Raw genomic sequence first — 23,238 nt, 5'->3', positions numbered from 1 at the left:
TACTATGTGCCAAGCACTTCATTAGGGGCTGGTGATTTAACCACAGCAATGATAATGGCCACAACGTACCAGATATTTATGCTGCAGTAGGACCTTACATGAATTGTCTGTACGTGGAAGTGACCCAGCCACTGAGGGTCCAGGTGTATTTTTAAAGTCATTTCATGACCTGATCTCTCCCAAGTGCTTTACTTTCTGAGATCTCCCTCTTCCTGGGAACAGGGATCCCAGCCCTTTTCAGCACTAAACAGCAAAGCCACAACTTAGCAAACTCTAACTTCACCCCAACAGGCGAATTCCTCAAGGAAAAAGAATAGCAAAATGAATAAACCCTTCAGACAGAAAAGAGCTGAGCACGTAAGAGAGGCAGGATGACATTTCTGGAAATGTTCACTTTAGGTTTAAAAGAAAACTTTTGAAATGATTAGTGAGTTATTTAGAATTCAATATTCCAAAGTTTGAGAAGCTAACATACTGAGAAATTTAATTTAGATTTCCTTAACACACTCTCTCATGATAAGAGAGCATTCAGTATATAAATGCTATGCAACAGGACTGCCAAATTGCAACACAGAATGGGAGAAATTTGTCATTTTGAAATGCTGAGGGAATTCTTACTAATAGCTTTCTCGTCTTGTAAAGCTATTATTTTTCTGAACGATAATATGATTTATAAACCTCAGCTGAGTTTTACAGTTTTGATGGGAATAGACTCAAAGTAAAATGTATTTTCTCAGAATATAAAATTCTCTCAGGATTTGACCAAATGAGTAATAAAAAGAAACTCTTGCAACCAAACGTACCGAAGTCTTGGTCTCCGCTGGCATCTCTGTAGGTGAATCTTGGTCTTCCTCAGAGTTCTGGGCTCAGCTCGACTCTCTTTCTCACTCTGCACACTGTCCCTGGGTGACATCGGCCACCCCAAATGCTTCAACTCCTACCTAGGCCTGGCGACTCCCGGCCCCTCGCGTCTCTCCCGAATTACAATTCCCTACATCTAACTGCCTGCTAGACTGACCACCATCACCCTATAGCCACATTAATCTCAAATTCTCTCCCTTCCTCCAAGCCTTGTTCCTTCTCCTTGAATCCCAGTATTGGAAAGAAATAAGTAAAATACAGTTCCTGCTCTTAAGAAGCTTTTAATCTAGTACAGGAGACAGAAAAGGAAACAGGCAATGACAACACAGGTTAATAAGTGCTGTGCTAGGAGAAGCCCAGGAGGCTCTCATAGAAAGGACACCCGGGTCAAGGAATCGGCCTGAAGGAAGGGACATCTTTGTTGGGTCCGAGTCAGGTAACTGAAGAGTGTGTGCGCATGCCTGTGTGTGTTGGGGAGCCACAAGAAGGGGCGGAAGGAGCCCCATGGACAGAGGGGATATGGAGCATGGCTTGGAATGAGTGCTCGAAAGGGCTGGACAGAGATGAAGACCAATCATGGGGACTAGATGAGAATGGAACTTGTATCCCACCATTTGACTCCATAGAGTTTGAAGCCATTGGCCAAGCTCAACCTTTTCATGAAACTCTTCAAAGGACCATGACCTGGTTCCGGGGAAACCCACCAAGGTCTCAGCTCTCTGTGGTTGTTCTGTGAGATGCTAAAATGGGTCCAAGGAAAGTTAATTTGGGATAACATTTCATAATACTACCTATCTCACAGGTCAATTGTGCATTATATACATGATCACCGTGAATCTTTTCAACCGCTCTGAGTGTTAAGATAGACCATGGACTTTGGAGGTAGACAGGGGGACCTTCAAAACCTGGCAAGTTACTTACCCTCCCTGCATCTCAGCCATCCTTCCCTATAAGACAAAGGCGGAATAGCCACACACCCTCATCTTAATCCTTCTGAAAACAAGAAAATTGGACAAGTTTTCCAAATCTGACCTAAACTGATGTCAAGTTATTTATATTATAGTTTTTATTTACCCTCTTAATATGAATAATCTAGCATTTTGCTGCAGAATATGGATGTGTTTGATTATAGGATTATTCATGGAATGTGTATTATCTTAACTTTCTAATATCTGAAAAATTCTGAATTCAAAAATACATCCAGCCCAAGGATTTTGGATGAGGAATTTGAGGACCTGTCATGCATGTAAAACATAAGTTAGATAAGGTAATGTACATAACATGCCTCCTTAGTACAGTGACTGGCACATAATAAGGACTCAGAAATGACAACAATTATTTAAGAAGGGAACGGGCTGCCTTAGACTTTATAAAACATTGAGGGGTGAAGGAAACTGAGACATCTTATAGGAAATACATATTTTCCATCTCTGGCCCCCAAAATCTTTTTTTTTTTTTTTGAGATAGAGTCTCACTCTGATGCCCGGGCTAGAGTGCCGTGGCATCAGCCTAGCTCACAGCAACCTCAAACTCCTGGGCTCAAGCGATCATCCTGCCTCAGCCTCCCGAGTAGCTGGGACTACAGGCATGTGCCACCATGCCCGGCTAATTTTTTCTATATATTTTTTAGTTGTCCGATTAATTTCTTTCTAGTTTTAGTAGAGACGGGGTCTCGCTCTTGCTCAGGCTGGTTTAGAACTACTGAGCTCAAACAATCCGCCCGCCTCGGCCTCCCAGAGTGCTAGGATTACAGGCGTGAGCCACCACGCCGGGCCAAGGCCCCCCAAATCTTTACAGTCACATTTTTCAAAAATTTAGGGGCAATTACTTTTCCAAGCCTGATCACACCTTTAAATCATAAGATTTGCTATTGCCCTCCTATTCACAGTAGGAGAAGGAAAACTCAGAGTATTCGTGACAGATGCAAACAAAGCCTGGTTATGGGCGATTCTGGCGGAGGAAGCTGCACAGGCAGAGGCCTGGTAGAGCGGAAGAGGTGTTCAGACAAAAAGAATAAACATCCAAAGTCTGGAACCCAGAAAGTTTGGCATGAAGTGGTGACAAATGAAGCCAGGAGGGTTTGGGGGGAAGATTATAAAGACCCTTGAATACCATAAGTTTGTATTTGATCACGTAGATCAGTGGTTTTCAAACCTTTTTAGCAAAAGAATTTTATGAGACAAAATTTGATTTGCATGGGAACTCCGTCCACTGCAGCTACACACCAACCTGTTTCTACTATGTCTTGCGTGCTCTTTTAAAAGAGCAAATCTGATCATCTCAGTCCTCAGAGCACACTCTTCAAAGAGATCTCATTAAACTTGGAGTGAAGTGCCATCTCCCTGCTGGCTCTGGGTAATGTGGCCCTGCCCACCTCCCCCGCTCATCTCATGCAAGTTCAGGATCCCTCATCTGAAATGCTTGGGAACCAGAAGTGTTTTGGATTTGGGATTTTTTTTCAGATTTTGGAATATTTGCATATACATAATGAGATATCTTAAGGATGGGACCCAAATCTAAACATGAAATTCATTTATATTTCATACACACCTATACACATAGCCTGAAGGCAATTTTCTGCAATATTTTTCGTTTTTGTGCATGAAACAACTTTGTGTACATTGAACCACCAAAAAGCAAAGATGTCACTATTTCAGCCACCCACGTGGACAATCTGTTGTTTGGCATCACCGTCATTCCTGACTCTGAATTTATATGCTACTGAGAAGCATCTTAACTAAGATCTGTCACATGGGGTCAGATGTGCAGTTTCCCACTGTGTCATTTTGGCACTCAGAAAGTTTCGGATTTTGGAACATTTCAGATTTCAGATTTTTGGATTAGGGATGCTCAACCTGTTCTACCTCCCTGATTCATCACTCATAGCTCCTCCGATGAGCTCCGATCCCTCCCCACCTCGAGGATTTTGTAAGGGATGCCTTATCCGTTTCTTCTCCCTCCCACTTGCCTAGTTAGTTAGCTCCTAGTCAGCTCTTTCAGAACTCAACTCAGCCACCCCTTCTGGAGGGCGCCTTTCCCAGGTTGGACAGGATGCCCTATCTTATGCTCTCCTGTGCTCTGTGGACTTCTCCTTTGTAGCATCTAATCACAGCTGTACTAAGTGATTAGCTGTGGGTCTGGGTGTCTGGTGTTCTCCCCTACTAGGCTGTAAACTTTGAGAAAGAGAAGTGTGGCCCCATCTGTCTTGTTCACGACAATGTCTCCCCAGCACCTCTCTCAGTGTGAGCTACTAAGCAGGCCCCCGACAACTATTTGTTGGAAAGACACCAGCAAATACAACAGGAAGACAAATGGGAGAGGAGGCTGCTTTGGTTGAAATAAGGATGGAGCCTTGTTTGAAGCAATGTGGGGCCTGTGATACTTCCTACCAAGCCTACCCCTTGCCCGCCATAGATGTCCCTGAGGCCCAGAGTGGGGGACTCTCTGAAAAGCACTGCTGGAGGGGATAAGATGCTCTGACTAACAAAAGGCTTTGTTATTTGTCTTTGGGGTGGGGATAATTGTTATTCTATTGGCCTGAGGAAACTTTTCTGTTTAGTGGTCAACAGAGTAAATGATCAAAATAGCTTTGTATAGACAGGAAGCATATTTCATTCATTTATTTCAACATCTCCTCTCTTGGGTAGGGAAAGACTGTAAAAGCCATCTGTAGGCTGGTCTGAATTGTGTTGTCTTGTGCAAGACTGGATGTTGAGTAGACGTTTCTTTGGGAAGTCATCCTGGCCTAGACCCAAACCATCAGGAAAATTGCCTTTGTACTCAGCGGCTCCATCACACATGGGCCCGATCCTGGGTTGAGATCACATGACACAGGGCAGATTGTGTGACTGTAATGCTTGTTCAGTGTGGTCAGCTGTAATAGAGTGACGGGATCGCTTTATTTGTTAAGTAAGGCGAATCGAAGTGAAAATTACCTTTTGACTGAGAAGCGTTGCTGAAGAAAATCAATAGAAGTGGCCCAAGATCCACTGACATTGTCTCATTTTAGGTGTTGTAGACTTTCAAATTACTGGAACACTGGTTTCAGGATTCAACTTTAAATCCAGCTGAAAGTAAACAACAGAGTGGGTTAAAGGAGAAGTAGCATGTCTCCACAATCATAAATTAAAGAGAAAATATGTGCTAGCCAGAAAGCAAGTCATTTTTCAACCTCAAAATTATTCTTTCCAAATTCTAAGATCCTGTGTCTGACAAGTTTAAGAGAGAGATGTAACAGCTGAAGTTGTCTTTGTTCAGAATGTAGGAGACAGTTTTGTCTAGACTTTCAGGAAAGACACAGAGTGACATTTTCAGAACAAATCAAAAAATATTTTTAAATTCCTTTTTCTCCTCTAGGAAGATTTGACATGCTTCTATGATTTGAATTTGGTTGATCTATATGGCCTCAATAGTTTAATATGAAAAGTAGAGTAAAATGAGCCATTGAGAAAAGTTATTACAATACTGTTAGTTTACTTTCTTACCTTAACAATAATATTACGACCACCACCAACTCAGTAACTAATATTGAATGGTTTCTAGGTATGTGCTAAGCTCTTGACATGTATGTTCTGACTTAGTTCTCACAGCAACCCCATCAGGTAGGTATTATTATTATGCCAATTTTCCAATGAAGAAACTGAGGCACAGAGAGTTGGGGTGACTCACCCAAAGCCACACGGCCATAGGTGGCCAGGCAAGGACCATGTCTGACTGATCCCCTAAACCTGCCCTCCTTCCCTCCTCACCACTGTTCTTGTGTCTTCTTTCTCCACAGGGCCAGCATTGTACAAAAACGCATTATTTATTTTCAAGATGAGGGCTCTCTGACCAAGAAACTCTGTGAACAAGGTAAGACAGCATGGGCGGATGGGCAGATACACGGAAGGCAGCTCATTCTGCTGCAGGAATTAAGACGACAGGGCTTTCAGAGTTCCTCTGGGTTCTGCTTCCTCACGTAGCTCCGATTTTTAATCTGGCTGTGTGCTGTGGATAATTGGATCCGCCTTGAGCTCTAATTACTCAGCTTGATTCCCTCGGTAGGAGATAATGTACCTTATATTGGTGTCGTCTTCTTATTTTTGTGAAACAGTGATTATTCTGAAGAGGTTCCTTGGAATAATTCACAGGACTTAATTAAGGAATGCACAATTGTGCACCTTTAGAAAGTCTATAATGGTTCTCTGGAAAAATCACTAGCAGGAACTTGCGTGGCACCTGGACAATATGAGGAGCTTTTCTCCAGGGAAGACCAGCAGGAGATAGAGATGTCAAGGGGGCATTGACCTTGTGATTTCACCACAGTAAAGGATCTGACCCTTAGATTTGCAAGCTTATCCACCTCCTCTCCTTAGGGTGAAGGCCGTCTATAATAACAAAGCTCATGGAAATCAACTAGACTAGGAAGGTTGAAGCCGGGGCCTGGATTCACATCAGGTCTAGGTTTGAAGCTGCCTCTATTCTTTCTAGCCGTGTGACTTCAATAGGTAAAATAGTACAGTGCCTCCTTGGCACATAGTAAATGCTATCTACGGAAGTGTTAGCTCTTGTTATCTACATCCGAAAGTTTGTCCATTAATCTACTGTAAAAAAAATTAAGTCCCTAAACATCTGAATGTGTTTAGAAGTCATTAGATAACTAAATAAAAATAGAAAATGTTCTATAATTATACAGTTTAACTATCTCATTTCTATTTACGTTAGCAGAATTTTTATTTGCATTTAGAGCAATTAGTCTTTTGAGAAGAAATAATCCTTTCCAACTCTAGCAAATTATAAGCTATTATGAAAAAGAAAGGCTGATAAAGGTCTTCCAGGAAAACAATAATAATAGCTAATGTTTTCTGAGGGTTTGCTACATACCAGGTGTGTAGGTATATTCTAAACGCTTCCCATGCATTAATCATGTAATCTGCACAACTCTACATGGTAAAGATTATTATATTACCTTTACTTTATAGATGAGGAGCCGGAGACACAAAAAGTTTAAATAGCTCCCTCGGCATCATACAGCTAGTAGTAGAGGGCAGGGTTTGAAGCTAGGAGCCAGTCCCCTTAACCAATGCCTTTCTATCAAATCAACTACCTCCTAATTCAGGAGCTTGCATCATTGCCTTTGGCAGATCGACGCATTGTCCTCCTGTAGGTGAACTTGAGTAGAAACTAGGTCGTCTGTGGAGGATTGCCTGGAGAGCAAGGAAACAGCAAAGGAGAGAGAGTTGGATACCCTGCATTAATTCCCACAGGGGCCAGAGAGCTGGAACCTGCAAGCCAGAGCCCTGGCCAGCTTCTGAGCAGGCACCACCACACGTGCCTTTTGGGGCTTTCCTTTCCTATGTCCAATTGCCCACAAGTTCACCCAGCCTTTCTGCAAACGGGGCGCATCTCAAGTGATGAGGCTCTTGGTTCCTCAATGACCATCCCATTCCTGCCTTGCTTCCATGAGATGACATCTTGGTGCTGTGGGTCTGTGTTATGGGTACTCTAGATCACACATTTACCAGCCACCTGTTAGTCTGCCCTCACAGATGGCTAATCATACTGCTATGGTGTGGTCTGACTATCAGAGGACAGCCTTATTTCCAGGATTTAAGGGTTCTTAGGAGACATTTCACTGACACCCCCATGTACTGACAGCAATCGTTAACTAACGTGCACTTCCCCAAAGCCTCAATCCTGATGTGTGAAGCCTTGTCTAAGCTATGAGTATGCTACAATTCTGTAGATACGGTGTCAATAAAATGGTGCAGCAAAGCTCTACTCAGTTCTCATTTGTGAGACAGAGATCCTATCAAAATGACTAATCATGCTTCCACATACAAAGACTGCTTGCCAATGGCAACTTGGTAGACAGAAAAAGACAGTGGGCTGTAGGATCATTGTAGATAATCTCTGGAGACAGCAGACCCATGAGGAAATCCATCAGTTAGCAGAGCAAATCAAGTTAAGAAAGTCTTTAAAATGTAAACAAATTGCAAAGGGATTTTTAAATGTGCACGCTCTCTTAATTATCTCTAGTTCTTCCATTAAGGTGTCTACAGTCTTTGCTTCCTTGTTGAGTCAAATAAAATCTATCAAGGAAGGGGAGAGAAAATCTATTATTTTTTTTTCCCAATTAAAACTGTTAATCCATACAGGAAAAATTAAGAGTTGCACAGATAAGAAGCAATGGTAATCATTAGTTTTCAAAAACAGCATAAACATTAAATTACTTACAATTAAAAACAGAAACAAAATATTCAAAAAGATGACCTATAATAAACATATATATATACACATACTTTAATATCATGTCAAAATTAAAGGAGAGAGACCAAGAGAAGGGAAAAGCAGAGAAGAGAGGAAAATGTGAACAGAAAAGGGATAATGACAAAAGGCAGAAAAAGGGTAGAGGAACAAAGAATACAGGAAGAGAGTTGAAAAGGGAGTCAGTGGATTCAGGGCAGACGTGGGAAGAGAGGGCAACTCAGGAGATGCTCCAGGGCCTAAAGTTGCCTGTGTTTGGCAGGCCCTGCTCTGGGTAGAAGAGGAGTGAGTTGACACTTGTTACAACTGCCCTTGGAAAGCCTGATTCATTTTCTATAGGCTTTTCCTCAGTAGGAAACAGTATGTCTGTTTTTATTTTCAAACTTGGAAATTTATTTTTTAAACAGAAGCTTCTTTTTCTTTGGAAATACAAAAGGTTTCTTATAGGTGCATTCCTTTGAATCCTTGGAAATATCTTTTTACCACCTACATCTGAAAGCCCTCTTGGTAGGGTAAAGCTACCAATTGGCCTTATTTTGGTTCTTGGAGAGATTATTGCTGCCTCCTTTAACAACCCCTGGTAGTTACAATTGAGACCCCAGCATGTATCTCTTAGTTCTGAATCCCTTTTTCAAAGCTAATTTAGGGTTTTTAACAATATTGTTGATCATAATGGAAATGTAAAAAGACAAATTCTTCAGGTGTTACTGATTTATGCTACCTTTCCTGAAACATATTCAGCATGGCTTGTCCCTTATCTACCAAAGTGGCTCACACAGGAATCAGATCTGGACTTCATGTACATAAGGCGACAGGGAGCTTGCTCCTAGGCATGGACACTGCTTGGGCCTCTCCCAAGTGTACAAAAAGTAGCCAAACAACGATTTCTACTTTGCGTGGTCACAGCCCTCTTCTTTGGGCTATTTAGAAATCCTGGAACTTTGTAGGAAGGCAGTTTTTTTAAATGTATCATTCTTCATCTGGAAAAAGCAAAACAGAAACAAATAAGTTTTCCCTTATTGGTGTTTATACAGACCTATCCAGAGGTCTTTCCTGGAGTGATACAGTGCAGAGATTAAGAGTGTGGGCTCTGGACCCAAAAAGTCCTGAGCTCCTGTTCTGCCTGCACTACTCACTAACCTTGTGACCGTGAGCAGGTTACCTCAACTGCCTCAGTTTACTGACCTGTAAAATGGGGGTAACCGAAGTACCTCCTAGGATTATTAGGATGAAATGAGACAATATATGGAAAGGGATCACACATACAAGGACTCAATACATTGCAGTTATTATTACAATGTCTCATACTTTTGCCTCTATCCTAGAACCTGGAATTCACTTCTACCCCTAATTTTACATATTCGAACCAAATGAACCCAGTGAATTCCGAAAAGAAGTCTTGTAAAATGCTCTTCCTGACACTCAGAACAATTTTTATACTTTTCGTCACTGCTCTTTGTATAATATTTAGGAATAAATGTCCAACTTGCAAAAGAAAAAAAAAAACCATTTATGTTAATACTGCTCGGCGAACTGAAGATAAGCAATTGAAGCAAGTTGCATCTGTAGTCATTGTTTTCATCCTGCAGGAAGCAGAGCAGACTAAAAGCAACAATGTGCAGTTAGGGATGTGGGTTTGACAATCGGAAAGACTGAATTTATTCATGTAATCTCTCTTTCCCCACTTATCAGCTATTCACAGCTAAAAATGGGGGCCGAGAGGGAATCTTAAGATGTTCCTGGCTGCTTCTGTATCCAGAAGTACAGTAAACCTGAACTTAGGAACATATTTTCACCCCCACCCTTCAGAGACTTTCAGTAAAGTCTCTGAAAGCGTGATAAGAAGTGATGTGATTATATATGCATGTATTTTTTTTTTTGTTCCATTTCAGCAGTACTTTATGTCTCTCTTCTTGTTCTCACTGCTCTGCTTCAAAGCTGTTCCTTCTAGTCCTGGCATTTTGGTCCCAGAGCATATTTCTTAGAGAAAACACATGTATTCCTCTTAAAATTTGGTAGTGAAACCCTGTTGTAAGAGAGTTGGGGAAGGAGACCAAGGTCCAGAAAGGATGATTGAGTGAATTTTCCCCCTGGTGTCCCAACATAGCCCCCATACCAAATATTCTGCCCTACTGGTCCCTTATATAAAGCTCCTCAAGTTATTAGAGCAAAATCTCTGAATCTTTTTTTTTTTTTTACTTGTAAAATATTGTCACCATACTTAAGAGTTTTATAAAATCCTTTCTAGCTAAGTACAGACCTGAGTCTGATTACTCAATGAAAACTGCGCCTTCTAGTCCTAGGGGTTAAACCACTATGGCGCTGCCTTACACACAACTGACATTTGCTTTCTCACTTGGCGACTTTCCTTTTTCAGATTCCATGTTTGACGGAGTGACTGACAAACCAATCTTAGACTGCTGTGCCTGTGGAACTGCCAAGTACAGACTCACATTTTATGGGAATTGGTCTGAGAAGACACACCCAAAGGATTACCCTCGTGAGTAGAGTAGCTGCTTTGTGGGTTGGGGGAAACCACGTTGCCAAAGTTCTGTCTGGTCGTGGGGCACATTGGCTGCAGTGGGTCAGATCTGCTCCCTGTTATCCATTGATTCATCACTTATACATTCTAAGTACGTAGTAAATTCACTGAGACAGGCGGACATAACAGGGCTATGCTTTTAGCTTCTTTGCATAGCATTATTCTAAGTGTTTTCTTACCTGTGATTAAAAGAAATTTTCCTGAAGTCATGCTGCTTATCTTCGGGTCTGGCATTTGGTAACCTCAATCCTCCTGAAATGGCCCTCTCCATGAATTATGCAACAGGCCTATTGGTGCTAGAACTAGCTGGCAAAAGGGATGTGCTCTTGACTCCATAGATCAAGGTCAACAAATACTCAACCACAGTAGGCATTGGTAATCAATCAGTATGCCCTTTCCCTACTGATTCTGGCTGCCACCTTAGAATCCCTGCATGACACGGTGCTCCAGATAGCCAATACCAACCCGTGAGAATTGTCAGGAGACCCCAGATTTGTTACTTTGAAGTAGATCTTTAATCAGGATCATACAATTTGATCATACAGTTGTCTCAACAAATGCCTAACATGTGGCAGGCACTGTGCTCAGCCCTGGAGATATAATAGTGAACAAAAAAAGATGCAGCCCACGCTCTCACACCACTCAGGGGTGAGTGAGGAGACAGACGCTAATCAAATAATCACACAGAATGATGTGAAAATGACAACCATGAAGGCTTACTGTGTACCAACCAAGCATTTTTACATATGTTATATCATTTAATCCTCAAAATAACCTGTTTTTGTGGGTGAGCTCCCTGGGGATCAGAGAGATGTCATGATTTGCCCACAGTCAAATATAAGTAGTGGATCCAAGATGTGAAGAAGGGTTTGTCAGGCTTCTTGTCTTGCCATTAGTCCGGGTTGCTTTGGGGACCCTGTGTTGCCCATTCTCTCTGAATGTGGGTGGCAGGATGTCCGTGTGTGGCACTGAGCATGTTTGTTCTGTTCGTTGTCTGTTTTGTTCTGTGCATGTCACTTTGGAGTTACCACAGCTGGGAAAAAACAGTAGGAATGGGAGAAAGAGATTAAAGGAGAGGGATTTGGGTCAGGTCCCAAAGGCAAGGGGAGAAAAGGGTACATGGTTGGGATTTTAGAAGACTCAGGCCAGACCAGAACCTCTGTGATCCCCAACCAGCCCACCCAGAGGGAACTCCAACATTTGCTGACAGATCAAGAGCCCTGTTGTTTAATTTTACCCACATGCAATCAAGGCTTGGGATCTTTGAAGCCTCTTACTAATTCATTCTTCTGACTCTGGGATTCGGCCTGATCTGCTTCAGCTGGTGTGGGAGACCTGCGTGAACAAACTTGGACTCTGACTGGGGGAAAAAAAAACACTTGGAACAAGGATGATGGAAAAAATTTCCTCCAGCCCCTCCCATCCACTAACCAGAGGGAATAAAACGTTAGGAGCCCGTTACTCATCTTTTGTGATCATAAGGAGCATCTTGGCCTTTTCTGTTCTGCCACTGTCATTTCTCAGAATACGGGGGAGGGGGAATGTAGAAAACCATTGTTTTGGGTCCTTCTACTTCAAAGTAACAAATCTGGGGTCTCCTGACAATTCTCATGGGTTGGATCCAAATCAAGTACAAATCTATACAGAATTTTTGTGGAGCTGTTGGGAGTTTCTTAATAAATATAGCAGAGGTGTGTTCCAGATCTTCTAGGATTGTTTCGGTGTCGGATATTATGGCACCTTGTCTGTCAGCTTGTGTCCTAATTTTTGGTTGGGAAACTTTGGTCACTTATGTAAAAAATAGCATTTATCACATCATACTGCAATTATTTCTTCGGGAGTCTTTCTTACCCCCCTAGACTGAGAAGTCCCCCAGGATAAAAGCCATGACATGCTCATCTTTGATTCTTAGTGCCTGGAAGAGCCTGGTGCCTTCCCAAGCGCTATGTATTGATCGTTGAACTCAGAGTGGCATTCACTATGACCTGGGAGGCAGAGGTCTAGCCTACACCTAGTCATGACAGCCAGTACTAAGCAGGGAGTGTGGGCCACGCCTTCCCTGGAGGGAAAGGGGTGAATTTGTACACTCAGGGTACTGGAGCCATTTGGAAGGGCACAGAGAGGATCTAATCAGGACCTTGAAAATTCGATGTTCTCAAAAGTGATTTCTACCAATCTTAGGTCACAGATGAGTTTCCTTTTGCTGTTGCAGGGATGATTCTGTCTTGATAATCAACCCTTGTCATCAAGCCCAGAGAAGCTTCCCCATAACAGTGCAAACTGACAAATATCAAGTCCCCCACTCCTTTATTAATTAGTCATCCAAAACACCAGTTTCTCCGCAGGATCTTAGGACCGTGGTCCTCAAGCTTTTTAATCTCAGGACCCCTTACGTATACTTCTGTTTATATGGATTAAGTCCATCAATGTTCACTGTATCAAAAATTAAAACTGAGAAATTTTAAAATATGATTTATTAATTTTTAAAAGAAACGTAAATTAGAAATAAACTCATTACAGATTAACATAATTAACGTATTTTATGAAATTAACTATGTTGTCCAAAACAAAAGAAGTTTAATGAAAAGGGTGCCATAGTTTTTTTTTTTTTTTTTGAGACAGAGTCTCACTCTGTTGCCCGGGCTAGAGTGCCGTGGTGTCAGCCTAGCTCACAGCAACCTCAAACTCCTGGGCTCAAGTGATCCTCCTGCCTTAGCCTCCCGAGTAGCTGGGACTACAGGCATGCGCCACCATGCCCGGCTACTTTTTTTTCTATATATTTTTAGTTGTCCAGCTAATTTCTTTCTATTTTTAGTAGAGACGGGGTCTCGCTCTTGCTCAGGCTGGTTTCAAACTCCTGAGCTCAAACAATTCGCCCGCCTCGGCCTCCCAGAGTGCTAGGATTACAGGCGTGAGCCACCACACCCAGCCAGGGTGCCACTGTTTTACATGTTTGCAAATCTCTTTACTGTCTGGCTTAATTGGAGACACCTGCATTCCCATTCACCTTTGTTTCTTCATTCAACCTGTTGTGCTCTATTATTTTGGCTGAAGTATATAAAGAAAATTCTGTCTCATATGGATATGCAATTGGAAAAGGGAAGAGTATTTTAATAACCTTTTCAGATAATTATGGATAATCTTTTATCCTACACCAAAACTCTATGAATGGTAGTTTTTTAAAGGTTAATTACAATGTAGAATAGGAAACTATATGAATGCACTTGTCCTCTGTTATATTAAAATGGATTGCTTTACCTTCCACTTGAATGGCTCTTTTAGTAGGTTATTAAGTACAAAATGTCCGATTTCCTTAAGTACTAAGTTTGACAGTTGATGTCTGTGACATTTCACTTTGACACTTCTAGTTTTATTTTCATTGTGAAGGGACATCCTCAGTCTTTCAAACCCATGTTTTGGCCTCTGATTATCTTTTACATTGTTTTTAGAGCAATTTTTGTGAAATCATGGATAAGTCAAAAATTCTTGATATTTTCTAATATGAGTTCCATCATGGAACCAATGCAATGCAGACAGCTCGAAATATCAATGAAGTGTCTGGGAAGGATGTGGCTAATGAAGTACAGTACGTCGATGGTTTGAGAAGTTCCATCCTGGTGATTTTAATCTTGAAACTAAGCCACGTGAGTGACCTGAGACCAAGGTGGATAATGATGGGGACAAAGCTGTAGTGGAAGCGAATCCATCTCAACCTACGTGTGAATTAGCAGCAAGGTCTGATGTTACTATTCCAACAATATTGGACCATTTGAAACAAATTGGCAAGGTAAAGAAGCTGGATAGATGGGTTCCACATGAATTAAACAAGCGTCAGAAGAGAAATCGTCTCGACGGTTGCCTTTCTTTGCTGCTAGGAAATAAAGGTGAACCATTTCTACACTGTATTGTGACATGTGATGAAAAATGGATTCTTTTTGACAACCGCAAGCATTTGGCACAAGGGTTGGATAAAGATGAAATGCTGAAACTCAGCCCAAAACCAAATAATTAATCAAAAAAAGCTAATGGTGTCTATTTGGTGGTCCAGCATTGGTATTATCCACTAATCCTGGTTATTCGATTATAGCGATGCCTACTGCAGTCATTTGGATGAAATGATGAAGATGCTTGCAATTAAGCAGCTGAGATTGGTCAATAGAGACAGGCCAATCCTCTTGTAAGACAACGCTCAACCACGTGTCACACAAATAACGTTGCTCAAACCACAGAAGCTGGACTGGGAAACTCTCTGTCATCCACCATATTCATCAGCCTTTGCAGCAACTGACTACCACCTTCTTCCAGGCTTTGGAACACTTCTTGCAAGGAAAAATATTCAGTTCTCAACAAGTTATGGAAAATGCCTTTTGCAATTTCACTGCCAGTCGCTTTCCAGGCTTCTTTGCTGCTGGCATAAACAAGCTACCGTTAAGATGGCAAAATTGTTGATAGGTTAGGTGCCTACTTCGATTAATTGTACTGCTTCTTGTTTGAGATATAATAAACTATATTATATAGTTTAATAAACTTGGATTGAAAATCAGACATTACATATTTAATAACCTAATACAAATCCATAATTTTGTAACATCATACATTAATCATTTGGAAAATATTCGTTTACTGAGTTATGCAGATTATCCAAGTGTTGAGACAGTTCATTAAACAATATCAAAAATCACATCCATTAATATCACTACCAATCTCATCAGAAAAGTTTTAAGTATTGGAAAGCCATCAAGTTCGTAGTAATAGATATAAGTTTTCCAAAATTCTGATTTTTGCTTGAAAGCTTGAATTTTATCATTGGCAACAAATACTGTTGGTTGTTTTCCTTGAAGTGACAGAGTCACTTCATTTTTGAGAAAATGTATGCCAAAGTCCCAAGTGTGAATAACCATAATTTGTCTGTCATTTCTTCTTTCAAGTAAAAATGATGTTTTATGAATGTAAAAAGTGACCAGTCCAGCTTGCACCTCAAAGAATCACATAAGTGCTTTTATTCAAGGCAATCATAGTACTTCAGTTATATAGGAGAAGCGCTTTTGTGTGTTTCCCAATTAGTCACATAGAATAATAAAAAGATGTGTACTCAAAGGGTAGGGATTTAATAAAATTAATCATTTTTATTGTTTCATCAAGGACATTCTTAAGTGAAACTGACTTTTGTTGTTGTTTACTGTAAATACCTGGCAGTGAGGAATACATTGACTACTAATACAGTTCGGAGCCACTGCCTTGACCCATGCTCAGTACCAGAGTTAGTGTCGACACATTGCAAAGGCAAATAATGTCTTAGTATTATTATGAAAATAGTTTGCACCTCACAGATCCCTGAAAGGGGTTCAGGGTCCCCAGGGGTCTGTGGACCACACTTTGAGAACCTCTGCAATGGGATAAGATAGAAACCTAAGGTGTCTGACCTTCGGTTCTCTTTGGGTAATTTGTCCTTGAGAATTCACAGTACAGGAAGGATTGGGCAACATGGTTGTGCTCTCAGCCGTCTCTTGTGGTGGGCCACATCTGCAGGGGCTCTTCTCAATCATGATACACAATGGTTTGTTCCAAATGCTGTTTCTGGGATTCCCTCCATGGCATAAAGAGCACTCTGCAGTCATGACACCCCTCTCTTTAGGAGGGGCTAGACATGGTGAGATAAGAAGGGAGGCAGGGGAATAGCCTAAATGGCCTCTGACATTCCTTCTCTATTGTGATGCCATAAATCCCTGCTGGCATGTGAAAATAGTGAAATCCTTTTAAAACATTTCCAATTGAGTAGTTCTAGAAATTCATTTTAAAGCTAGATCACATAAGTTTTATGTGCTAACTTTATAAGTAAAACACTCTTGAAGCACAAAGAAGTTACAGGCTCAGATAGTGTAGCCCGAGTGTGGCTGAACCGCAATCAAAGCTTAGATCTCCTGATTCCCTGTTGCCTTCCCCTGGGGGCTGTCATGAGGCAATCAATCTTCCGTCCTCTGCAGTAAAATTAATATCTTATACCCAAAGCATCTTTTAATAAGATTCTGCTGTACTAACAACTTAACTGGCACCAAATTCTGTGCCATACCGAACAGCTTTGCCCCACTCTACAAAGACCTACTTTGCAGAGATCCTAACTTAGAAGTCAGAAAGAGAAGGTCTGGATGTGCTGAGACTGAGTGGAGTTCCTAAACCCTGAAGCATCAGGAGAACAGCCAGATCCCACAGTGTTTGTCCCAGGCATTGCGAGTTTGCAGGTCCCAGCTGCAGTCGCTTCACAGGAACAAGGTGACCTGGGAGTGTTACCACATAAGGGTGTCCTAGGGGCTGGAGACATGCCCAGTCTTTGCCAAGGGATTGGGAGTTGCCTGAAAGATACTTAGTCTCTTTACTTTCTGCTCTGAAGAAATACAGTTTTTGGGTTTCTGACAAATGCTTCCACCCGAGAGGGACTCTGCAATCTCCCTTGGCGATGTAAGCTGCACAACTTCCCCTATTCTTGATACAACACCAGTTTTAATACTATTTAACAAATATCCACTGATGGAAAGAACACCATTTTCCAGGAGCCAGTTATTTTTTTCGTTTGAGAACACATTGCCTAAAATATAAATATAGCCACTGGGAAATGCATTCTACATAATCAAAGTTAATTTTACAGTGAAATTCAGCCATGTTTTCCATTGAGTCAACTCATTTAAAAAATTATTATTAAGTCTGAGCATGTGAAAATCCACCACTCCAAAACTTGGCAACTTTTATTCCTTCACATATTCATCCCTATACAGAGTTTCCACATCGTATTTGAACACACTGTATTCTACATCTTGCATTTGATTTTATTTTCATAGTCCTTGATTTGTTATATCAGCTTACTCTAAATAGCTTATATAACTATTCTTTTTTTATTTTTCTATTTTTTAAAGGGGTATGGGATTGTGAAGAGGGGTGTTCAGTTGCCTTGTTTTGTTGTTGTTGTTGTTGAGACAGAGTCTCACTCTGTCGCCTTGGGTAGAGTGCAGTGGCGTCATTGTAGCTCATAGCAACCTCCACCTCCTGGGCTCTAAGTGATCCTTCTGCCTCAGCCTCCTGGGTAGCTGGGACTACAGGTGCACGCCCCAATGCCCAGCTGGGATTTTTTTCTTTCTTTTTGGTAGAGACGGGATCTCACTCTTGCTCAGGCTGGTCTTGAACTCCTGAATTCAAGTGATCCTCCTGCCTCAGACTCCCATAGTGCTAGCATTACAGGTGTGAATCACTGCATCAGCCCTAACTATTCTTTTATTGACCTTCTAGGTGATGTCAGGTCTTTTACTAACATAGAAAGCGCTGCAATAAAAAACTTTGTACCTAAAGTCTTCCTCCACCCTTCTCCCTTCCTTGAAATAATTTCCTAAGAGGAAAACTGCTGGATCAAAGGATATGAACTTTTCTTTTCACTCCTGAGACCTCTTACCAGATTCTTCTCCAAAACATTTGTATTGATTCATCATGTTAATAATAATAAATAAATATATTTGTTTCTCCCAGCCTCATTAGCTTTCAATGTAACCTTTTTTGTTTGGGTTTTGACAATTTAATAGTTATTAGAAAATTAATCTTATTATTTTAAATTGGCGTTGGTTTCATTACTAACACATTTGAGTCTTTTTCATGTTTATTGTCCTTTGCCTTTAAGGCCACTAGGTGTGGGCCTAAATCAAGTCTGATTTTGCTCATTATCTCCCCAGGGCCTCGCTCATTGTCTGGCACACTGAAAGTTCTGAATAGTGTTGAATGAATAAATGAATGAATAAATTACAAAATGAGTAAGGGAGACAGTGGAAGGAGACGAGCAATGGAAAGCTACAGAGGAGGTCAGGCCAGGGGAGGGATCGGACCACACGTGGCTGCTGAGTGGAGAGCAGATGGGGCGGGGCGGAGTGTGTGGGACGATGGGTCGGGAGGACGTTGCAATGATTTAGTGGACGATGGCATGGCCTGGACTGCAGCGGTGGTTGTGGTGACGGAGAAAATGGATAGATCTGACATACCGTTCAGTGGTGGACTCTGTCATGGATTGGCTGCAGAGGAGTAAGAGGAAGAAACATCAAAGCTGACAAGCCAGGTTTCCTGCTTGGAAATGGAGGTGCTCTTTCTTTTGAAAATATTCCTCAATATTGTTGTCTTTCTCTTCTTACAAATGACTTCAAAATCATTTCATCAAGCTCGGTAGGGGATCCTGTTAGAATTTTAAATGGGATTGCATTCAATTCCAAAATTATGCTGGGAAGAATTGCTAGCTTTGTAATGTTTAGCCGCCTAGTTTTCTTCCTCATTTATGGGTTTCCTTAGCACAGTGCTTAGAACAGTGATAACGTGGACCGCAGGCCTCTTTTCTCAATCTAACTTCAGAAGCATAATTAAACATTGTATCAGGGTTCACCAGAGAAACAGACCAACAGAAGATTAGATAGACAGAGAGATAGATAAACAGATAGACAGACAGATAGAATTACATATTGAGATTGACTATGAGGAATTGGCTCACATGATTATGGAGGCTGAGAAGTCCCACATTCTGCCATGCACAAGCTAGAGACCCAGGAAAGCTGGTGGTGTAGTTCTAGTTCGAGTCTGAAGGCCTGAGAACAGGGAGCCAGTGGTGTAAATCCTAGACCAAGGGCAGGAGAAGTCCAATGTCCCAGCTCAAGCAGGCCAGCAGGAAGCAAAGAGCCATAGAAGTGAATTCTTCCTTCCTGTGCTTGTTCACTCTGTTCAGGCCCTTGGTCACATGGATGATGCCTCCCAACACTGGGGAGGGCCATCTGCGTAGTTGAGCTCACTGATTCCAGTGCTAATCTCATCTGGGAACAGCCTCGCAGATGCACCAAGAAATAATGATTAACCTGGGCACTCCTGGTGCAGTCAAGCTGACACATAACATTAACCATCACAAACATTCAACAAAAAATAATCCCACTGCTTACTTCCAACACTGGGAAACCCCTCCCAAAACAGTAATTCTGCCCATCGGAGCCTCCCAGCTGCCAGTGCTGAGATGGGACAGGAGATGCTGCTGCCACCAGCAGGCTGAGTCACAGAGTATGTCACCAGGAAATAGAATTTGGTACCCAATCCGTAGGTCATAATTCACAGTTTCAGTGAACAAAGGGGCAAAAGAGAAAGGATTAAATACCTGCTTCCCTTTCCTCCTCTCTTCCTTCCACCTTTCTGGGAAGCTTCACAGCAACAATTCACTCTTTTAAGGGTGGTAATTGAGGATGAAAGTCAGTGATCACATCTTCTGGTTAAACATGGAAGGTTGAACACACACGTTCATCTCTGTTCTTGTCCCATTTGATTATGCCATCTGTTTCCTGCGGGACCATGACAGATACTGCCACGTTTTCAGAAATAAAGACTAAGAAATAAGAATAGTGCCTAGACTCTGCACATGTATTACTTTGATGAAATAAAAAATAAAATTAACAAAGACAATAAAGTCAGTTATTACTATAGGATTTTGTATAGGATCATACAAAGCCCCCCATACTGCCACCTTCTTTGACTTACTCAGAATTGCCTCACTCTCTGCCTAATCCCCTCAAATGCTTCTTCCCTCTGCTGCTCTCCTGGGACCTAAAGATACCCACATGGGATGTCTTTTCTCTGGTCTGTGGCTAAAAACAGGTGCCAATCCAGCTGCCATTCCCAAGTCTAATTCCCTTCTCCCTTTACCAACACTAGGCTCCCATCTCACCCAAAATGTATTCAAAGGAGCAATGTTATAAGCAGACTGTTAGGTGGTTTCTGGAATTTTAGCTAACAGGCCACCCCTTTTTGTTTGCCTAAGAGATAATGTCTGGCTATGTTGCCCAGGCTGGTCTTAAACTTTTGGCCTCAACCAACCCTCTGGTCTCAGCCTCCCCAAGTCCTGGGATTACAAGTGTGAGCCACTATGCCCAGCTAAAGGCCATCCTTTAATAAATGGGAGTACATTTGCATAGATCATGTTTCCTGGTTTTAAGATCTATGCAATTTCTATAAACACTGATACTTGAACAAATTTTAATTTTTCCTAAATGATTTTCTTTCCCCATGAAAGATTTGCAGTCTCTTTCTTGCATACCCTTTATGAAGTTAATTCCTAAGATTATTTTTTATATTTTTTGTTATTATAAATGAAGTTTTGGTTTTCATTGTTTTCTACCAGGTTTTAATTAGTACACAGAATGCTGTTGATCCTTATTCACTTTTATTTTATCTATATGCTTTTTACAAATAGTTTTGCCCCGTATTCCCTGAATTATGTATGTAATCATTTGCCCGCAAAAAGCAACATGTTTTTGTCTTTCTTTTCTGATTACTCTTCCATTATTTCTATGGTCTCCCTCTTGTTCACTGGCAAGAACCTCCAGTACAATGTTAAATAATACTGTTAAAAAATGGGTTGCTTTGCTTTGCTCCTATTTGCATTTAAAATGCCTTTACTCTCTCTTAAGTACAATATTGACTCTTGGCTTAAAGTATATTGAATACAGATGTCTATTTTTAATTTTTTAAATGGATGTTGGATTTTTCCAGTGCCATTTTGTCGCCTATTGATCTGAACACATAATTGTTACTATTTAATCTTTTGTTGTGGAGTATTATAATTACTAGTTTTCAATTTGCTAGACTATTCTTCTGTGATGAACCTAACTTAATCATGGTGTGTTTTTTCCTTTAGTACGCATGCATGATTATTCTTCTTCCAATATTATAACTATGTTCAGGGCACTATATTAATTTTTTATATACATTTTCTCAATATTTCTTGCCTTGGCCCCATAGGATGAATATTATATTCCCTGTTTATAGAAAATCTGCAGTAGAACCAGACTTTGAATCCAGGTACATCTAACCCTACTGTTCTTTCTGCCATGCCACTTCATTAAAGTGGTAATCCACTGATATTGTCTTTAAATTCTTCACATCTACATGCAAGGGTGAAATTGGTGTATAGTTTCTGATTTCGAAATCTACTCTTTATCTGACTTTCATCTCAAGAGCATATTAGGTTTGAGGTTGGTAAATTAGTGAGTTACTACCTACCCATTTCTATTCATAACCTATACTGTGAAAAAATTACCCACAAATACTGAGCACTTTCTCCCATCCTCACTTCGAAGTTGTCTTCCAATTTCTTCATCAGTTATTGGTATATTCAGGCTCTTTCTTTTATGTTAGTTTTAGGATTTTATTGCTTTCTTTAAAAATCATCCATTTCATTCAGATTTCCATAGTTCTTAGCATACAACTATAGAGTACAATGAAATCATTCTCCTTTATTTCCTGACTAAATTTACCTGTGTTGGCTTTGTCTAATAAGTTTTGTTAGCTCATTAAATAAAGCTATTTTTATCCCTTTACTAATTTACATACATCTGTTTTTATATATATTCAATACTATTCTCTTCTATTTCTTTTGGATTGTCCCTTTGTTCCTTTGGCAAATTTTTATATTGTTTACTTAATATGCTGATTTTCTCATTTTTGTTTTTTGTTTTTATTAATAATAAATGCACTTAAGGCTGTGAATTTTCTTAGTTGAGCTCTGAACCCTTCCAGGCATTTTAATATATAGTTCTCATTTTCATTGTTTTCATTGTTTTCGTTTGTGTACTTTATCTTCTTGACATACTTGTTAATTAGCAGAGTATTTTAAAATTTCCGAGTAGTCAGGGATTTTTGATTCATATTTTTGTTACTAATTTTGTTTCGGTAACAGAGTAGGTTATATGTAATTTCTGCTTTTTTTGTATTTACTGAGTTTTTAATTTTTTAATAACCTAGTGTATGTTTACTCTAGAAAGCCTATTTTCTTATTCCACCCCAGATGCCAAGGGATACACTACTCACTCCATGACATACAAGCATCAGTGGTCTATGAAAGACCCCTCTGGCTTGGTTTTTTGTTTCATTCTATTTACCCACATTTATTGTGATTCCTGACATACCGTAATTTTCCTGCCATCTTATTTTATATTTTCTGAATATTCTTTCTTTTTTTTTCCCAACATCTACTTTGCTTTCCATTGGTTAGATTAAGCTTTCTTCTGCTGGTTTAAAAGTGATTTGATTCTTTTTGTCGTTACTGTTGTTCTTATGGTAACTACTTTAACATAAGACACAGACTTATGTTTATTTATCCCTGTAGATTTCATAAACATTTTAACATTTATATCTTCCCCTGAACAAAACCAGCACTGCAGCACACTCTCTGATTCCTTTGGTCTCTACTATTTCTCTACCCAAATACATACTTTACATTGATTATTTTCTGGAATTTTATTTCTGAATTGTATGGATAATTTCCCTTTCTTTCCTTTAGTCTTTATTTTTTTTTAACACAGCCATAAACTTTCTAAGGTTTTGATCACCCATTGCTCTTTAGCATTTCTTTTATTTCAGTATTTTCTACTAGAGTATTTTTAGAATAGGTCTTTGCAAGACAAATGCCCTAAGGCCTTATATGTCTGAGAGTATTTTTATTATGCTCTCACATTTAAATGACATATGGCTAATATAAGACCTAGGTTCAAAACCATTTTATTTTATACTTTAAAACATTGTATCCTTATATC

General features: G+C 40.4%; 1 protein-coding gene across 1 annotated transcript in view; it reads left to right on the top strand.

Annotated features, from left to right (window-relative positions):
* The window catches only part of SPON1 (spondin 1, extracellular matrix protein), a 247,204-nt gene that overhangs the window by 92,242 nt on the left and 131,724 nt on the right, over positions 1-23,238 (top strand). Inside the window, exons 4-5 of the mRNA XM_012654385.1 lie at positions 5,639-5,712; positions 10,484-10,606. Coding sequence (XP_012509839.1) covers positions 5,639-5,712; positions 10,484-10,606 — 197 coding nt within the window. The remainder of the gene's footprint in view (positions 1-5,638; positions 5,713-10,483; positions 10,607-23,238) is intronic.

The sequence above is a fragment of the Propithecus coquereli genome, unplaced genomic scaffold (assembly GCF_000956105.1).
Source record: "Propithecus coquereli isolate 6110/MARCELLA unplaced genomic scaffold, Pcoq_1.0 Scaffold44, whole genome shotgun sequence".
Classification (NCBI taxonomy): Eukaryota; Metazoa; Chordata; class Mammalia; order Primates; family Indriidae; genus Propithecus; species Propithecus coquereli.
Note: the sequence above shows the minus strand (reverse complement) of the source record. Positions and strands in the feature narration are given on the sequence as shown.